This window comes from Rhinolophus hipposideros (assembly GCF_964194185.1).
Source record: "Rhinolophus hipposideros genome assembly, chromosome: 13".
Taxonomy (NCBI): Eukaryota; Metazoa; Chordata; class Mammalia; order Chiroptera; family Rhinolophidae; genus Rhinolophus; species Rhinolophus hipposideros.
Window position 1 is genome coordinate 64,860,421 of NC_138059.1, and position 21,064 is coordinate 64,881,484.

General features: G+C 36.9%; 1 protein-coding gene and 1 pseudogene across 4 annotated transcripts in view; one reads left to right on the plus strand and one right to left on the minus strand.

The window, feature by feature from the left end:
• LACTB2 (lactamase beta 2) overlaps positions 1-21,064 on the minus strand; it is a 35,350-nt gene that overhangs the window by 3,133 nt on the left and 11,153 nt on the right. The window contains exons 3-8 of one of the 3 annotated variants that reach the window (XM_081069892.1): positions 16,732-16,858; positions 9,417-9,595; positions 6,174-6,322; positions 3,318-3,399; positions 2,568-2,654; positions 1,959-2,425 (exon numbers count right to left, since the gene is read on the minus strand). In XM_081069892.1, the coding sequence (XP_080926018.1) occupies positions 2,611-2,654; positions 3,318-3,399; positions 6,174-6,322; positions 9,417-9,595; positions 16,732-16,858 (581 nt within the window). In that variant the 3' untranslated portion in view covers positions 1,959-2,425; positions 2,568-2,610. Of the gene's footprint in view, positions 1-486; positions 2,655-3,317; positions 3,400-6,173; positions 6,323-9,416; positions 9,596-16,731; positions 16,859-21,064 lie in introns of those variants that run through there. The other 2 variants (XM_081069893.1, XM_081069891.1) reach the window with 2 other exon arrangements.
• Positions 7,070-7,589, plus strand: LOC308506883 (anterior gradient protein 2 homolog; annotated as a pseudogene). The gene has a single exon. The product of its transcript is annotated as an anterior gradient protein 2 homolog (transcript).

The following is a 21,064-nucleotide window of genomic DNA, read 5'->3' on the forward strand; positions in this document are numbered from 1 at the left end:
ACTATACTTAGGGAACGGGAGTACTGATTTTTTTCTTTTTGGTGGTGGTGTTGGGGAGGATACTTAGTTATTATTTTTTAACTTACCATTTTAACCATTCTTAAGTGTACCATTCAGTGGCATTGAGTGCATTCACACTGTTGTATGTAGAATCATGACCACCATCTTTAACTTTTTCATCTTTCTAAACCTGAAATTTCTTACCCACTAAACAGTAACTCCTTTCTCCCTCTTCCCAGCCCCTGGCACCCACCATTCTATTTTCTGTCTCTGTGAACCTGACTAGGTATCTTATATAAGTGAAATCATATAGTATCTATCCTTTGGTGACTGGCTTATATTTCTTAGCATAATGTCTTCAACTATCATCTATATTGTAGTATGTGTCAGAATGTCCTTCCTTTTTAAGGCTAAATAGCGTTCCATTGTGTGTGTGAGTGTGTGTATCTATATATTTATACAACATTGTGTTTTTCTTTTTTATTTAGGAAGGGGAACACGACTTTATTGGGGAAGAGTGTGTGCTTCTCGGACTTTTTCCAAGTCAAGTTGTTGTCCTTTCAATCTTTAGTTGTGGACGGTGCAGCTCAGCTCCAAGTCCAGTTGCCGTTGTTAGTTGCAGAGGGGGCAGCCCACCATCCCTTGCGGGAGTCGAACCGGCAACCTTGTAGTTGAGAGCCTGTGCTCCAACCAACAACTGAGCCATCTGGAAGCTCAGCAGCAGCTCAGCTCAAGGTGCCGTGTCCAATCTTAGTTGCAGGGGGCAGAGCCCACCATCCCCTGCGGGAGTTGAGGAGTCAAACCAGCAACCTTGTGGTTGAGAGCCCACTGGCCCACGTGGAAATTGAACCGGCAGCCTTCGGGTTAGGAGCACAGAGCTCCAACCGCCTGAGCCACCAGGCTGGTCCCTCTATATAACATTGTATTTATCCATTCATCCTTCAGTGGACCCTTGAGTTGCTTCCACCTTTTGGCTATTGTGAGTAATGCTGCACTGAACCTGGGTGTATGTATCTATTCAAGTCCTGCTTTCACTTCTTTTGGGTATATACCCAGAAGTGGAATTGTTGGATCATATGGTAATTCTAAGTTTCATTTTTTTGAAGAACTACTATACTATTTTCCATAGAAACTGTACCATTTTACATTTCCACCAGAAATACACAAGTGTTCCAATTCCTCTTATCCTCCTCAACACTTAGTCTATGTTTTGCAATTTTTAAAAATAATAGCCATTCTAATGGGTGTGAAGTAGTACCTCATTGTGGTTTTAATTTGTATTTCCCTAATGATTAGTAATGTTGAGCATCTTTTCATGTGCTTCTTGGCCATTTGCCTATCTTATTTGGAGAGATGTTTATTTAAGTCCTTTGCCCATATTTGCATTGGGTTGTTTGTTTTTTTGTTGCGTTCACAGTTATTTTGCAATATGGGATGGTTTCAGGAACAAAACAGGTCTCCAGGGCATGAAAGTAAGTGTTTAGAATAGTTTGAAAATGCTAGGGACCTTGGGAAACGGGGCAGAAAGAGGAGGATATGAAAGAAAGTTAAAACAAAAAAAGTTTAAGTCTTACCTTTAGGGAAAAGTAAAGAAAATACATTTTTAGGATTCTGAGCTCATTTTAGTATTGGAGTTTGGCAACCTTACAGTTTAAATAAGCATTGGTGGGCTACCCTGAGAACCTAACCACTATTTAAGAACACTATTTATATTAAAAAAATGCCCTGTTTTTATAATCCACTAATTAAAAGTGCTGTATAATTCATATATATGCTGATGACTATTTCTATACTAAACCTAAACTCGGAAAGTAACTTGGTTGTACTCATGGATTACAGAAATAATTATTATACAATGCCTTTAACTGGAAATGTAATATTTTTCAATTACCAAAAGTTGATGTGCATGAGTCATTTGTGGGATTACCATTATAAGAAAATATACGTGATACAGAACTATAGAACTAATCCATAATAATGATATAATTGATAGAAACATGAAAACAAAGCAGTTATCTACATATACAGACAAGGGTTGCAGAAAACGAAGGATTACATAGAAATCTGTGCTGTTAACTGAAGCAGCTAGTGAAAACAGTATTGTTACTAGCTGCTGGTACAATTTAAATCCTTTTGCTGTGACGGTAGGATATATCCAAATGAATCTATCTGAAATTTTTTATACATAAAAATAATGCCGTTTATATACAAAGCAGCTCAAATTGTTATTAAATACATAAAATAGTCAAAATACCAATTTTTTGTTTTTTGTGGATTTCTGACATTTTGAAAAACAACTTGTAATCAACGCAGCAAAAGAGTTAAATTACATAAAGTTTATTAATTTTCAAATAACCATTTTACTTAATCGATTGAAAGTGGGTAAACTGTTGGATCCTGAAGTTTTGGCAAAATGATGAGAAACCTAGGTTAGATAAATAATCCGCATTATAGATGTAAAAGTAATATGTATTTTAGAATATGACATTTTAAAGTACATATAGGGTTATTTTCAACATTCGAAAGTCCATAGTCTCTGTAAATAATTAATAGTTAAGAAAACATACCATTCTCTAAAAACAAAACAGCAAAATCTTTCATTATCTGACACTAAAGATTAGCTTTCCATTTCTTGTCAGGATCCATGCTGCTAACTGTGGAAAGAAAATTAGAGAGTAAATATTTAACAACAGATAAGCAAATTCACTGGATTTTATGTTATCTTCTGGCTAGAAAAAGCATTCACTCCTAAAATAATTTTGTTGCTCAATATAAAGTTGGTATTTTTTTTTGGTACATTTAGAAACATTACTGAAGCTTCTATACAAAATTCAAGCTTTGAACCTGTTGATTTTAAGGATTAAACTTGTATAAAGATTCTGAATTTGACAAATTAATCTAACACTAGTAAACAACTGTAGAATTACTGCTTCACTATCTTTGAGTTTCCTACTTTAATTACTGCTAAAACCTCTGGCTGTTCCGAAATCTTCTACATGGAAAATTCTTCATGGTTTTGTGGTCTGGGAGAAGAGAAGCTATTTTTCCACTATACACCTTTGAGTGTCATTCTGGTGGATGAGGATTGGAAGCCCTAAACTAGATTCTAATTCCTGTGGGCGTTTTTGGTTCCCATTTGTGGTCCGCTGGCCTTTCACTACTGACCCTGCCTACTGCCTGTCTCTCCAACGTACAGTGATATTCAAGGGAACTCTGATGGGTGTTATTTTTCTTAAAAGGAAAGTAGTTCGTTTATTTAAAAGAAAAACATTTTATATGCTGGGAATAAAATAATTAAAATTTGGACATATACTTACATATTTTTCCTTCTTTTTCTAATTTTCTCAAATGAAGTGAGATATTATGTTCAGCCATTTTATGTAAATGTTCTGGAGTATTCTAAAAGAAAAATGAGAGCGAAAGAAAACATCTTTTTTTTTTTTTAACAAAGAACAGAGCTAATCTGTCTGAAACTTTAAAAGAAAAAAATGCAACAAAATTTTCACTTCAATATATTTTTATATAGTAATAGCCCAAATGATTTCACCTTATACATGTCTTGCTTTAGACATTATATTCTTATATATGCTCCTATAGCTATAATACTGAGCTCCATAAAGATAGTAGCAGTATGTTTGGTTCACTACTGAATACCCAGTGCTCAACATAATGGTACACAGTAGGAACTCAATACCTTATGAATGGATGAATAAATATCATAAATGTAAAAATTATTCTAGATAGTTTTGATGATGCTACAGACATTGGCCCTATGGTTTACTTATTAGGTCACATGATAATATTTTTGCCCATTTCCCTTGATTATCCTACCTCTTTTATCATTTAGTTTTCATCCTGGATACTCTTCCTTTGACTTGTCTTAAATACTGATGTTGATAATGAGTTGTATCATTGACTCTTTTTCTCTTTTTTCTCAATCAACTTGCCACAGCAATACCACACATTAATGATTCCCAAATATAAACCTTCAACCCCAAACACTTCCTTAAGCTCCATATTCTAAATCCACCAGTGCGATATTCTCCATTTTGTTACGTGACACCCCCTAAAATCCTTGGGTGGTCATTCCCAGGTTACTCCCGAAAGCCCAAATGGTAACCAAGGCTTTCTGTGACCGGACGATGCCTGCCTTTCCTGACTCGTTTCCTGGGACTCCCTTCCTTTCCACCCACATATGCATTCTATGCTCCTGTCATATGTCTTTGTGGGGTTTCAGATACACATAATGCTTTTATTATACCCAGTGTTTCAACACATCTTTCCCTCTGTCTAGAATGACTTCCTTTCTCTTGTATTCTGGCCTGAGAAATGTTTACTCCTTCAAGACCCAATTAAATGATTAGGTTTGTGAAGCTTTCCGGTCAAGCCTCATTATCCTGCATTCTCATCAGGTAGGATTTCTTCCGTTATACCCTGACATACTATGTGTAGGCCTTGAAGGCAGCCTGGTGTGATGGAAACAAGATTTGAGTGTCTGACATCTGACATTTGAGTATGTGACATCTGCTACTTGTGTGCCCTTGAAAAAGTGACTTAGTTCTCACTTTGAGTCAGGTTTTTAATTTATTAAGTTGGAATAACAGTATATTCATGCAGTGAAAATTCGAGGTATTTGAATTAAGCACCTCAAATTATAGTCAATGTAAAGCATTGAATACAATGTCTAGCACATAAAAACGTGCTCAAAAAGGGAAGCTATTATGATAGAGTCAGTATCTGTTACAAATATCTGTTGAACATGAACTGAGTACTTTGAGGGCAGGAATCTATATTTCTGCACTAGTCCAGAGTGTGGCACATGAAAGGTAGTCAGTAAATATTTGTTGAATGAATAAGCCCCTTTATAATACGTAACGTCATTCTATATGCAACAGGTACTTCACACATATACACAGTAAATACAACTCTGAATACATGCTGACTTCACCTCTGAATGAAAAACCAGCATTTTTTTTTTTTTTTTAGACATGGGCAGGTGCTTGATGATGACTCATCTGTGAGGGTCAGAGAGTTCTGTGTGTACTTAAACAAACCCCGACATACTAATGACAGTCTGGAGTGGCTATTCCGTAGTATTATGAGGAAATGAACTTGCACAGAATTTAAATATTTACATTACCCTTTGCCAATGGTACTTTTTAGCCATTTTAACCATTTCATCCCTCCTTTTCAAATAAAGCACACTGAGTATGATCTTACTGGTTTTTGATAACTTAGGCCTATGGGACCTCAAGGTCCTTTAACTGTAATTGGCCCCATGTACCTTTTCAGGCTCATCTTAGTTATATGTCATGTATCTTCTGGCTGCACAGGTGGTGGTAGTGGGAGTTTTTAAACCCAGGTAATCTTTTTTTTTAATTAAAGTTTATTGGGGTGACAATGGTTAGTAAATTTACATAGGTTTCAAGTGTACAGTTCTGTAATCCATCATCTATATGTCACATTGTGTGTTCCCCACCCAGTCAGTTCTCCTTCCATCATATATTTGATGCTGTTTACCCTCAGCTACCATCCCTCCCCTCCTAAACCCAGGTAACCTTATGCCAAAGCCTACATTCTTAACCTCTAAGCTATCCTGCTATGCAGCAGATCCCCAATTGGCCAGAAAACTGAATTATGCTAATTGATTGCCACAGTGCTGTCATAGAGTGACGTGCTCAGAGGCCGCCCAGGTGAGGGCTTTCTTCTGTACACACCATACTTCTCTACTCATGTTCTTTCAGGTACTTAATCCATTGTTGGGCATGGCTGCTAGTTCTCACTGCTGTTATCCCAATATCTGGTGCTAGGAGATTGTCTCTTCTCACTTGCCACAGACTAGGATACCAGATAATCAACATGGCTAGATGATACATAAGTCATTACAAAACTTCATCATCAGGCTGTTGGGAACAATCTCTCCTACAGAAAAAAGTATATGAGGTTTAGTGATGGCTCAGAATGGTTCTTTCTGTCCTCCAGGCCAGTTTTTGTTTAACTTCTGTGTTCTGCAAAGTTGATGCTGGTCTCAAATCTGTGTAAGTGGCATTACTTACAAAATTAACAGAATTATTCTGTTCTGGGAGGTAATACGTTTACTATACCTACAGTTTATCAAATAGATTATTCTACTGTAATTGTGGCTATGTACAAATAAGATAAATGAGAATTACCTTGTAAATAATTTTTACAAGCTCCATCACTCTAAATGATTTTTCAAAATTATCACGCAATAATGAAAGAATTTGCTCCTCTCGAATATTTCTGTGAGAAATGTATTCTTGAATTTTAGCTTCCGCATTGTGGATTACTGGGCCATGTCCTGAATTAGAATAATTAAAAAATTATTTCAGCCAGATAAAAAGTATTAAGTATAAGTGAAGTTAATTCATTCTATGTAAACATAGTTCATATGATGTGTTGAAAAAACATACTAAATAAACAAAAAAATAAGATTTGGAAAACTATATACATGTGAGATTTAAAATTTATGTACAATGCCAAAAAACATTCAATAATTATATGAAAATCTAGTTAAAATGTTATGGTGTACACTAAAAATATAAAATTAGAAGCTAAAAGTAAAAACACTAACCACAACAGTAATGATAGGTAGAGTGCTTATTATTTTCCAGGCACTGCTTAACATATGCCGTTTCCCCGAAAATAAGACCTAGCTGGACAATTACCTCTAATGCGTCTTTTGGAGCAAAAATTAATATAAGACCCGGTCTTATATTATATTATAGTGTAAAGACCTGGGTCATATTTTTGGGGAAACACGGTATTATTCTTACAATCCTCCCTGAGGTAGGTACTGTTATTATCCCTCTGTTATAGCAGAAATGGAGGAATAGGGAGGGTAAATAATCTGCCCACGGTCCCACTGTGAAGGAGTGGAGCTGGGATTCTGATCCAGAGCTTTTAACCACTTTTAACCACTCTCCGCTCTTAACCACCATGCTGCCCTCACTTATAAAAGACTGAAAAGGGGAATGTAGAGGAAGCTTGGACGCAACAAGGCCATCTGGCTCACAGAGACAGGTGACTGGGAAAAACTAGACCTGCCATGGAGCGGACTTCAGGGTCACCATTGTCACTCCTGGTGACTCTCTCCTACACTCTGGCTGAAGATTCCACAGTCAGATGGGGACCCAAGAAGGACACAAAGGACTCTCCACCCAAACTGCCCCAGACCCTCTCCAGAAGTTGGGGTGACCGCCTCATCTGGACCCAGACATACGAAGAAGCTTGATACAAATGCAAGACAGGCCACAAATCCTTGATGGTGATTCAACACTTGGATGAATGTCCACACAGTCAAGCTTTAAAGCAAGTGTTTGCTGAGAATAAAGAAATCCAGAAATCGGCAGAGCAGTTGGACCTCAGACTAGTATATGAAACAACAGACAAACACCTTTCTCCTGATGGCCGATAATCCCCAGGGTTATATTTGTTGACTCATCCCTGACAGAGCCAACATCACTGGAAGATATTCAGATCGTCTCTATGCTTATGAACCTTCGGACGCAACTCTACTGCCTGACAACACAAAGAAAACTTGCAAGATGCTGAAGTCTGAATTGTAGAGAAAAAAAAAAATGCAAGTACTTCCCTCTGTGTTAGGCCTTGTGACTTGGGACCGGAGGAGATGTCAGAAGACTCTGGAGAAGGCAGAAGCACTAGCGGACATGCTGATTAGATTATGATCTAACGTTACAACAGTTGTTTTTTAAAAATTTGGTTTCAAGTTATACATACATGAAAACAATATTATATACTACCATAGGGAGCCATACTTTCCAAAAAAAAAATCCCTTTGAGGGTGTTCAAAAAAAAAAGAAAAGAAAAAAGGAAGGGGAAATGTAAAGGTAGCTTCACGTCAGTCGCCAAGAGCTATAAAAAATTCACAAGGACCACAGTACAACTTTAAGGATCTTATGTATAGGCTAGTAATTCAGAAATGCTGACAGCCTAGATAAAGTTACACTGACATTTACTTGCTCTTTAAGACAGTGCAAATTAATATATTACACAAGTCTGCTAGAGGGATGTTTAAAATATCTGAGGACAAAATATCCAGAAGCAGGCTAACCTATCATCACGCAAAGAGCAAGAGCTTTGGTTAGAATACCGACTGTTATTTCCCAGCTGTGTGGCCATGAGTCTCTGAGTCTGTGAGCTTCTTTCTTGTGCTGTGCAATGAGGACACCGCCACCTACCTCACTGAGTTTCTGGGAGGACAACAGCTAACTGTAAAGGTCCCTGCAGGTAACTGACAGCAGGCTTGAATATATGGTAGCTATGGCTACAGAACATAATTTACATATAAGCTCCTGCTGTGCTAATAAGCCCGTTCACTCGATTCACTAAAGCTGACGCTCTAAGAACCTTTGCTAAGCAGCCTCTTGTTAGCTTACCCTGACCGTGAGTGCATCAGATGTCTATTCTCCACTTTAAAAATAGCTGTCAGCTTCCAGTCCTTTTACACCGTAATCATAAGCCAAATGCCCAGATTCACTGTGTGTTTCCTGCTCCCTCAGCAGTGGAAACTCATGAGAGAATATGAGGGTAATGAAGACACTATTTACAGATTTTTCCACGGCTCTCTGGTTAGGGACAAGTGAGAAGGAATTAAAAAATGAAGTAACCTAGTTTCTTTTTCCTTCTGGGACCTCTTGTTGGGTTTGGTATCTATCAGCTTTCAGGATGGAGGGGAGATTCATACTGAAGAGCAGTGCATTGTAGCTGAGATGCTAACAACAGGTTTCTTTTTTGGAGAATGGAAATAAATACACCTTTCTTACAGTTGACAAGGAAGCTATTGATATTTCTTTTTTTTAATTAAATTTATTGGGGTGACAATTGTTAGTAAACTTACATAGATTTCAGGTGTACAATTCCGTATTACATCATCTATAAATCCCATTGTGTGTTCACCACCCAGAGTCAGTTCTCCTTCCATCACCATATTCTTTGATCCATCTACTGATATTTCAATAGTGTGAATTAAAAAACTAAAACTCAAAGGTCAAATGTTACCCAAAGTTACATGGCAAAAACGTGGCCCATGATACAAATCAAATTAACGAAGTGGAAGGTAGCTTATAGAATGAAAAAATTTTCTTGTTCCAATGTAAGTTCATTTCCTTTGTCTAATAGTTCTATTAATAGCTGTTTAAAGGTTAAAAAAAACCTTATATCTTTTATAAAAAGTTATTCATATAACTCTTGGCCTTCCTTTTAACTGCATGGCTAGATAAGACTTAGGGGTATAATTTTAAAGAAGCAGTTTATGTCTCTCTTCAAGGCTAAAAACACTAACACATACCGACAAACACATACACAGACAAACCAAAATGAGCCCTCCTCACCATTTGACACAAATGGTTTGCTAGATTTAAAAAATTACCTACCTGGATATATGATATCAGCTTTGATTTTTAATAACTCTTTTAGGGAATTCATATAATCATAGAGGTCTTCAAACACAGTCGTTCCTTCTCCCAGGATGCAATCTCCGGAAAAGAGAGCGTTTTCTTCTTCTAAAAGTAGGGCCATATGATCATCGGTGTGGCCAGGTGTGTATATAATTCTGGATGAAAAAAGAAATAATAACAATTACGAACTCTTAGGCTTAGAAGGAGTTTTGAGAAGCAAATTATTCTCTATCCTTAGCTCTGGACAAGACACAAATAAATGATGTCAGTGAGCTAAAAAGCTTTTTTTTCTCTTGTTGCCCACTGAAAATTATCAGGAAATTTCTCTCCTTTAAATCAAATTTCTCACTCTGAAGTGTAAATTTAACACTGTTCCCATTTTTTTTTCTTGTTTTGTAAGTCGTAAGTACTGATTACAACAAAACTGGAAAAGTACTTAAAGGAGATAAAAATCACCAAACTTTGGACTACTTAGAGATAGTGCTTTTATTATCTAAGAACATATTCTTTTTTTTTTTTTTTTAATTAATTTTATTGGGGTGACAATTGTTAGTAAATTTACATAGATTTCAGGTGTACAATTCTGTATTACATCGTCTATAAATCCCATTGTGTGTTCACCACCCAGAGTCAGTTCTCCTTCCATCACCATATATTTGATCCCCTTTACCCTCATCACCTTTTTTCAATTTTGTATATTGGGAGATAAATTTTACAATACACTTTATGGAAAGATTATGAGAAAAAAAATCACTTTCATATGTTGCTGGTGGGAGAGCAAAATGGTACAGCCTACATGGAAGGGGATTTGGCATTTTCTAACAAAATTACATGTGCATTATTAACCCTCTCACCCATCAATCCCACTGCTGGAAATCTACCCCCAAAACACACCTTCACAAATACAAAAAATATGTAGAAGTTATTCGTTACATTACTTGTAATAACAAAACATTAGGAACAACCCATATGCTGACCCATAGGTAAATTATGGTATAGCCACACAATGAAATACTATACAGCCATCAAAAAGAATGAGGAAGACCTCTGTAAACTGGTATGGAATAATTTGTAGGATATATTGTCAAGTGAGAAAAAGCAAAGTGCCAAAGAGTGTTCCTAGTATGTTCTTTTGTATAAGAAAGACGGGGAAATAAAAAGAAATCTGTATATATTTAGTTTTGCAAGAAGAAAGCCAGCAAGGATAAAGCAAAAAACTAATGAATACAGCTGCCTACAGGGGGAAGGCAAGTGGGGTGTAGGGAATAGAGGTGCAAGTAAGACTTCTCTAACTAGAACTTTTTTTACTAGTTTTAACCTTTAAGCGATCTAAAGATTTTATATGTTCTAAACATAAAACGAAAACCTTGACATTGAATTTAGAAATCTTACTGTACACTAGATAGACAATATAGCCACAGTAAAAAATTAAATCAAATAAGTTTTAAATATAACACTAAGACTGTACATCCTTAATAGAATATATCTTCAGATCAATAGAATTGCAAAGATATCTTGAACTTTACTCAATAGGTTTCTTGCTGCCAGTGTTACAGGTTATTGTGTTTCTGAAACTATTTGTGTTTGTTATACACTGGTACAAACAAGTAAATAAATTGATGTGAAAAACCAAGTTTTTCACCGTGAAATAATTAAAAAATATATATGGAATCAGGGAATTAAAGTTTTTGGCTGTTTCTTATTTGAATTGAGGCATCATGAATTCATCATTTCATTTATTCCCCTAGGTCTGTCTACAAAAAGACCCAGAAGCAATGAGGCCCAGTGGTAACGAGCACACCTCACACTCAGTGTTTTGTTTCCATTTCCCACTTAAGCAAACCAGGGCTTCTTACACACTGGTAACTTACTACAGGTCAGGGGCAGGGAAAGTAAAAGTGTGATATCGAGACACCCTGCGTAAGATGGCCAGGAGGTGCTGAACAATTGGGGCAGGCGGAGGCTATGTCAAAAGGACAAAGAAGCACTGTAGTGATATTGAAAAAAAGAGGGGGAATTTCTTCCTTGAGAAGAATATGAGCAAATGAAAAAAATAAAAATAAAAAACAAGAAGTGGACAAAATAATAGAGTAAGAAAAGTCACAATTATGTCACCTTCAATATATTAACTGATTAATGCAAGTATTACTAGTAGATGCTAAAACCACTGGATGAGAGATTGTTGGGAAGCAGGACAGGCACAGAAGGCAGCTTAAGGGTAGCTGCTTTACACTGAAGTCCATATAACTAATATAAGGACCATATAACTAATAAGCAACAATGAAGCGCCACTAAAAAGACGTGTAATTGTCATCAGCAACTAGAGGCTCAGTCTTTTCACAGGATAACTCTACCAAACATTTAAAGTCAGGTAACTACACTACTACTCAACCTGTCTCAGAGCATAGAAAAAGGAAAACTGATGAATCCCAAACCTAACAACGGTTGTACAAAAAGAAAACTACCCAACTTCAATAACGAATATTATTATAAAAATATTAATTAAAATATTGACAAATAGAATCCAAAAGCATATTTAAAAATAGTAACAATATGACCAAATAAAGTTTATTCAAAAAATGCAAGGGTGTTTCACTATTATAAGATCCCTGAAAATCATAATAAAGCTGTGGAGAAAACTACTAAGATCATCTCCTAGACACTTCAAAGGCATTTGACAAAATTCAACTCTTAAATAACAGTATTTAAGAAAACTGAAATGACTATAACTTAGAAGAGTTTCTCCTTTGCCAAAAAATCCAATCAAGTCCTTAATATTAAATATTGAAACTGTAAAGCTGTTTAAAAGATCTGCTAAAAGTGTATAGATATAACGTACAAGAACATGAGATAACAGTGTAATGGGAGCAATTATTTTTCAGAGGCATTAAAAACTGACATTAAGAACTATTATGCTTTTATGGTTTCCAAGTACATGCTTTATCTATTGCAAATAATTACTATATTATAGTTGCATCAATGGTAAGGTTATTAAAGGGACGTTAGCCATCATGTCTTTTGTCTGATTAAACCTGCTGCAATTAGTTAATAATTCTATGTTATACCGTGTTTCCCGGAAAATAAGACCTAGACGGACAATCAGCTCTAATGCATTTTTTGGAGCAAAAATTAATATAAGACCAGGTATATGTTATGTTATATTATATTATATCATATATTATGTCTGGTCTTATAGTAAAATAAGACCGGGTTTTTATTAATTTTTGCTCCAAAAGATGCATTACAGCTGACTGTCCGGCTAGGTCTTATTTTCGGGGAAACACGGTAGAAAAATAATTTCTGTAGGTATATTTCTAGCAACTACAAAAATATATGCATATATATCTTATCTTATGGACAACCTTCTGAACAATCACACATAGAAGGCATCTACAAACAGAGCCTCAATCTTTTCTTTTAATGTACAAAAACTCATTTGGAGAACCATCCTTTTTTAGAGTCTGCAAACTGTCTTATCCGTCAAGGTGCTTGCAATGCCTCCTTTATATTCCCCTTCCAGTCCCCATGCCAGAGCTCAGTAATGGTTTTTCTTTGATTATTTTCTAGGCTGGAAGCAGTAAGATTTCTTAAGTTAGGAGATCCAGAAATTCCAATTCTCCAGTCACCTGGGTGGCTAATGCTTTAATTTGCATAAAAACTGTTAAAATTCGCTTCACATAGGCAGGAGGAGAAAAGGAAGTGACATCAGGAAGACAAAAGGAAGACAGATCAGAGGAAGTGCAGCTGTGGCCCTGCCATTCTTCAGGTAGGGCATTTATCTAGTTCTGCCACTTCCTGTGAGAACAGACTTCATACGCATGGCTCTCTTAGAAACTGTGGAACAGTCAACAAAAGCTGTCAGATTAATTGTGAGAAATTAAATTTAGTTGACTAGAAAATTCCTGAGGGTTACACCCAGAATCCTGACTGAAAAACCTTGCTAACTTTCTATATTTTACTAATTGGTTCTTGGTGAGTATTATCTCTCTGTTGTATTTTTTTTTTTCCTTTTCAAAATTGGCAGGTAGACAGGACCAACTGGACATCAAATATTTGGGGACTTAAGTAAATTTTAACTTGTTTATGAAACTTTTGCTTAACAATGAGTCTTCTTGTTATTATTTAAAACAATTGGGTTTTACTGACTTCATAAAAATGGAAATTGGAAACTATGGTAAATTAAATGTTTTATTCAGATTTTAGCTTAATTAGAATTTATATTTTGAGAAAAGATTATTTACTAAGTCATTTAAAAAGTGTGTCTAGGGGTGGCCGGATGGCTCAGTTGGTTAGAGCGCAAGCTCTTAACAAGGTTGCCAGTTCAATTCCCACATGGGATGGTGGGCTGTGCCCCCTGCAACTAAAGATTGAAAACAGCGACTGGACTTGGAGCTGAGCTGCGCCCTCCACAACTAGATTGAAGGACAACGACTTGGAGTTCATGGGCCCTGGAGAAACACACTGTCCCCCAATATTTCCCAATAAAAATTTAGGAAAAAAAAAAAAGTATGCCTTTTTTGTTTGATGCTTTGTGTTAGTTTTCCCTCACAATCTTAAAATAGATTCCCATACTTAATTTATCTGAATTACAATGCGGTAAACCAAAAATGAAATGGAATTCAGATAATATTGAGATCCTTAGCATCAATTCACTCCATGAAATAAGACAGTCCATTGAGGGGGTGGGGTAGGAAGCAAGTACGAGGGTGGCTTTGGGGCACTGATACTGTTGTTTCTAGATCTACATGCTGTTCACATGCTTTGCTCAGTTTGTAACAATTCGCCATGCTGCATACTGATGATATAGCTACACTTTTCCGTTTGCATACTTTAATAAAAAACTTAAAATATGTGGTCTGTTCATGACAGATGGATGGTAGTTAACTTTTAAAGGCTGAATAGTCTTAATCTGCAAATTAGGTATAGCTCTAATAGCCGTGATTCTGTGATAACTGATAAACGAGTCCTATGAGTCCGAAACCTGTGAGACAGAAGCCTCGATGGACCACCTCCCATCCCTACCCTTTTCTTTAACTTGGCCTAGGGCTAGTGTGTGCTGGGGGAAATTCAGTACTGTCAAGAATACTTTCTGAAGAAGTAGTAATATATTGTTTGTTTTCCTTTGGCATCACGAGCAAATCATGTTTGAAATATTATATTTTCAGTAAGAGCATTTTAAGAAAATTGCCCAGAAATTAGTTGGTTTATAAATTAAATTTTGTAAATCACTAGCGTAGTGGAAAAAAAGAGGATACTCGTTGGAAAAGGGGAATGGATACCCATTACTTCATTTCCTCTTTCTCATTCATCTGTTCCTCTACTTGCCTCTGTGGATATTTACTATACGGAGGACATATATTCACTGCCTCCTATGTGCCAGGCTCTGAGGAAATAAAGATGAATCTGGTGTCAGCCTGTGTCAGAGAATGGCTAGCGTATTATCCTGCCAATTTCCTCTTTTTCCTGGGCACGAAGTTAAACTATATTTCCCAGCCTTGCCACAGTCAGGGTTGGCATGTGATTGAATTGACAGCCAATGCCACCAAAGGCTTGGGCCATGAAAACCTCTCATGCCAGATCTCTTCCGTGCTCTCTCCACACACTGGATGGATTCTGGTGAGCATGGCAACCTTATGGAGGACAGTGGAATCCACAAAATGGAAGGATCCTGAAACATTACTTGCAGGAGGGCCACTTGCTAATCAGGAACCTCTTTTGGACTTTATGTGACTGAGAAGTAAACTTACTTAATTGTGAGCCATTATACATTTCTGGGTTGGTTTGCTATGACAACTGGCATTACTGACATCATGAACCTAAGGAGTTGATTACACATCAAAACATTACAATACAATTTAATAAGTGCTATAAATAAATAATAAAAATTTGGGGCGGCCGGTTAGCTCAGTTGGTCAGAGCGTGGTGCTCTTAACAATAAGGTTGCTGGTTTGATTCCCACATGGGCCAGTGAGCTGCGCCCTCCACAACTAGATTGAAGACAATGACTTGAGCTGAGCTGCCAGTGCAGCGGCTGGATGGCTCAGTTGGTTAGAGTGTGAGCTTTCAACAACAAGATTGCCAGTTTGATTCCCGCATGGGATAGTGGGCTGCGCCCCCAGCAACTAAAGATTGAAAAACGGCAACTGGACTTGGAGCTGAGCTGTGTCCTCCATAACTAGACTGAAGGACAACGACTTGGAGCTGATGAGCCCTGGAGAAACACACTGTCCCCCAATTTAAAAAAAATAATAAAAATTTTATGAGAGTTAGAGAAGGGAGCAGTTAATTCTGCCCAGAAGGGGTTCTTGAAGTAACATATGTATGAACTGTGGTTTGAAGAATAAATAGATAAGAATTTATCAAGGAGACAGGTATGGAAGGGGTAAGGGGTGATGCCTAGGGGAAGATATGAGCAAAGCATGAACAGACTTAATGTACTCAGGAATATTCGGATATGGTTATTTGTGTTTGCGGGGGGAGTGGTAGGAACTAAGACCAGAAAAGTGGTTTAGGGCCAGACTGAGAAATGATAAGGAGGATAAACATCTTGTTTGTAGTGAAAATTAGTCAAGATTTCAAGTGACGGACTGTATGAAGCGTAGACGCCCCAGGTCTGTAGACATGAATATTAAGCAAGAAGTAATAAAAGTGGACAGAAAGAAAAAAGGGACAGCACTGACAAATATTTTTGAGGTAAAAACTAACCTGATTAGAAGTGGTAGGGGAGGGGAGGGGAAGTGATAAAGGTGAGAGGAGTCAGCTTCTATCTTAGAAGAAAAAATAAAATCTTAAGCACCGAGAGAAGATGTTCTGAAATCAGAAAGCAAGTACAGATCATGGAGGAGAGAGAACTATAATTAGTTCAGTTTTAAAATTACTGAGTTTGAAACACCTTGTTGAATCCCTCCAAGAAGGTAATGGGGGATTTTGGGCCTGGCCTAAAATGTATTTACCTTAGGTATGGGTTATCTTTTGGAAATGAGAGTATGAGAAAGGCCCGAATTTAATTAATGGATAGATACCTAACTCACCCCAGCAGGAAATGGTACTACTTTTTTTAACTTAAATGTTATTTATTTAAAAAATGGGAATCATAATTCACACAAATAATTTAAAAAGGATAGAATGAAAAGTCTTTCTTTTTCCTTGTTTCTCAAGCAACCCATTTTCTCTTCCCAGAGTAACCAGTATCAGAGCTTTTGTGTCCTTCCTGAGATATTCTTAATGAATACAAGCAAATATGCAGAAATCTTCTCTCCTTCCCTTTTTGTAACACAGGACACTTACGTACCTTAGAGTGGCGCCCTCTGTCTTAATCACATCTCCATCTTTCAGATAAACATATTGTTGCTCTCCGTCTCCTATAATTTCTTCTCTCTGAGGATTCCGTGGGAGTTTTTTAATGCAATAGGTAGTGTCTAGTGACAAAACATGTGAAATATTTAAGGCACACTTTAAATGATAATTCAGCTTGTTAAGAGACCAATTTTCCTAGAGCTAACACTTGTGAATGGCTAAGAAATATTAACATTAAGAGACAACAGAAAATGGGATGAATTATATAGCAGCATATCTCGGGGTGGCAACTATTTCTTCTGTCTCAACAAAAGAGCTATTTACTCTCCTGCCATTCTAGAGCCTTTTGCTTTTCCAGTTACTCCTACTTTATAAAAAAATTTGAAAGTAGTTCTTCATAATCTCAGTTAGCTTTGACATCAAGATGGCAGTAATATGCAACCTGGGAACTTATTCTGTCTACTGTTTTCCCCTGAAAATAAGACCTAACCCAAAAATAAGCCCCCGTTAAGATTGTCAGCCAGATGGATGCATTTAGTATGTTATGACAATATTCCAGAAGATGACATGGCTGTATTTGAGTAAATGTAGATTGTTGTACATGAAAAAATAAGACATCCCTTGAAAATAAGCCCTAATGCATCTTTTGGAGCAAAAATTAATATAAGACCCCATCTTATTTTCGGGGAAATATGGTATAAGACCCAGTCTTATTTTCGGGGAAACACGGTAGGTGACTAACGTATAGTAAAGGAAGTCATAATATCATGGGAGTAGTTAGTAACAACAGGGTGATAGTATAAATTTCTTTCTGAGAATGCTAAAAGGAAGCCCCAAACCCAGGGCAAGATTATAAACCATTATAATAAATTTAACCCATACTACCTCTCACTGACACAAAGATAAGTCATTAACCTATCAACATCTGATTGCCAATTATCTAACCAGTATAGTAAATATGAGCACGATAACATCAAAGTGCTTAAAAATGGTCATAGTTGGGGAAATAAAACTTACAAGCAGGAAATAATTAAAGCTCTATACTCAGTACCATTCAATGATTCTAAATGGACAATTCAGCTAATAAAAACAAAAGTTGTTCAGAGGAAGGAGAAACAATTAGGCAAGGACGCATAAACATGATAGAATTTGAGGTGTGACTTACAGGGTGAGTAGGATAGGAAAAGGTTCAGAGAAAGTCTTGGTAAAGTCTAGGCAAGAGGAACAGAGTCACAGAAATGAGAATTGAGCATAGCGTACGTGCGACAACATAACACTACCGATTTGTCTAATGCAAAATACTGGCTGTGAAGAGTAGAGATGAAATGGGATTAATAAAATGAATTCATGTCATGGAGGCCTTGAATTGCCTTTCACAAAACAGAGGAATTTAAACTTGGCCATACGTGGCCAAAGGACGCTCTTTAGTAAGAAAATGAAATGGGGCTGGCCCGGTGGCTCAGGTGGTTGAAGCGCCAGTGCTCCTAACGCTGAGGTCACGGTTCGATTCCCACATGGGCCAGTGAGCTGCGCCCTCTACAGCTAAGACTGTGAACAACAGCTGGGCTGCTGTGAGCAGCTGTAGGTTGGTGTGGGCTGCTGCTGTGTGCTGCTATGGGCTACCTTGAGCTGCTGTGAGCAGCGGACCAGCAACTGACTGCCAGAGGGGATGGGGTGGGGGTTGAGGGTAGGGGTGGGGGTTGAGGGTAGGGGTGGGGGTCCCGGGCGTGGGGCAAGGCTCATAATACCAGTATGGGCCAGCATGGGCCAGGGACCTGTATCCTACACAACTAGACTGAGAAACAATGGTTTGAACTGGAGTGGGAAAGGGAGGAGGCGGAAAAAAGGGAAAAAAAATGAAATAGTGTTAACAGGTCGATCAATATAGCAGCTGCAGGTTAGGAGACTGAAGAGGGAGAGATCAGAAAGACCAGGAGGGGATGACTGTAATAACCCAGCTGGTAGGTAATGAATATTAAGGCCAGGGTGGTAGCAATGGAAAGATGGAGGGAGAAAAAGCCATTTTGAAAAAAGTTGACAAGGCACAGAAATCTAGCTAAGTATGGAGGATAAAGAAAATAGAAATATTGCAATATAATAAAAATGAAATAAAACAACAACTGGAGCTTCTCTCTCCAGCCCCAAACTCCATTATTTTGTATGTCAGAGGCTGAAGCAAAAAATATGCTACTCTGGGAACTGTCTTCATTACAGAGTGACATGGTGAGGTTTTTTTGCTTTGTTTTTATTTTTAATCTGCATAATTTTGCCTTTCAGTAAAGAAGTGGAGGTATATTATTAGTTATGAGATCTTTGGCAGACAATCCTTCCAAAAAACTCACAATTGTCTCAACATTACAAAACAAATGTCATACTATAAAATAACTTGTGTCAGTTTTTTAAATTATGTGTAAATATGGAAGCACATATCCTATTCACAACAGTAATCTAAATGTATAAATGGGATGGAGGAGGGCATGCTAAAAGCAACCATATATAATAATAATAATAGTAATAATGATGATGATAATAATAATTATTATTCTTTTAAATAAAAGCTTGAGATATAATTCACATACTATAAAATTCACTCCTTTAAAGTGTAAAATTCAGTTTTTTTTTTTTCAGTATCGTTAAAGAATTACACAACCATTAACACTATATAATTTAGAACATGGTAGTCCCTCCCCATTCTCTCCTTCTCTCAGCCCCTGGCAACCATTTATCTATTTTCTGTTTCTATCATATAATTATTTCAACAGGAGGAAACTCACTTACTTGTTAATGGTTGAATAATGGATTATAACATCATTGCTAACGCTAATTATTTAAGCTGATAACAAACATGTGATATTGTGTATGTATAACATTTTCTAATAGAAACACCTTGTAATTGAATAGCATAGAAGCAAACATTTGACTCCTAGGTCTTGGATGTGAAATTTGTGGCAGAGACCCAACTTCAGCTGCAAATAATTACCTGGTAACAAAATACATTTTTCAAAATTTATTCAAAAACAAATCAAAAGAAAACACTCAAGCCTCCTGGGGCTATATAGTTCTCATGTCTGGTAAACTTCTGGCCACTAGGAGTTCCGAAATTATGTACTGATTTAAAAATTTGTTAAGCAGGTGCTTCAGAGTTACTGTATCTTCCCACAGAAATTTTATAAATGGTATTCATAATTTTGGTGTGGCCTGAAAACAACACAGGTAAGCATTATAAAGTAGTTGAAAAGTATCTGCTGTAACTAATCATTAAACAAAATAGTAAAACGATATGGAACAAAGGAAACAATAATAAAACAGAATGGAACAAGACGGTAGTGATTAAAGATTTAGGGAATGAAGAAATACGTGGAACTTCTGGGGGAAGATTCTGAAAGGTACCTCTGTACAGTTTCAGTGCTGAGTGGCTCAAGGTCTGCATGCAGCTGGTCTAGATTCAATAAAGCTCAGAATGAAAGATACTCCTCAAGTATTAAAATTGTAGTGACTATGAAGCAATATCAAATTTCTCCTTGCTTTTCTTTAAATCAATCTATAGGTAACTTATTACATAAATATTCATTGTTCTGTATGGAACCCAACCCTACTTTAATTTTTAATTTAAAGAAAGTCAAATGTTCATTAACAGGTGAATGGAAAAACAAATTGTGGTGTGTTCCTACCATGGATTCCTACTTGGCAATAAAAAGGAACAAACTACTGATATATGAAACATGGGTGAATTTCAAAAGACATGATGCTGTGTGAAAGAAGCTAGAGAGTGATTCTGTATGTTTCCATTATGTGACATTTTAGGACAGGCAAAACTAGTCTATAGTGAAATAAAGCAGATCAGTGGGTGCTGGAACTGGAGGGGAATCACAGCACAGGGGTATAAGGGGACCTCTTTTTGGGGTGATAAGAGTGTTGTTTATCTTGGTTGTATAGGTCGCGTACATGTTTACAAACTACACACTTAAAACAGGTACATTTGATGTGTGTAAATCCAAGTTCAATACAGTCGATTTATAAAGGAGAAAAAGCAGGCTGTAAGCATTTTAATTTTTCAAATTGACCCCCATGCTAAAAGAAATGACCAAAGCTAATTAAGGATCCTAAGCATCGGTTTTGTAATTCACAAAATTTAATGGGTAGCTAAAGAAAGGTTGAGGAAAAATCAGAGTGAGCGAGAATGATCTCTTGCAGCATACAGTCAGTCCCCTTGGCTTGTAAGAAAGGAGCTGACAGGGGTAAGAAAGTCCGGTTAGGCTGTTTTTTTAGAATAAGCAGCCTGGTGACTTCGGCTGCTGTAGCTGAGAATATCTTTCGGCCTTAATTAT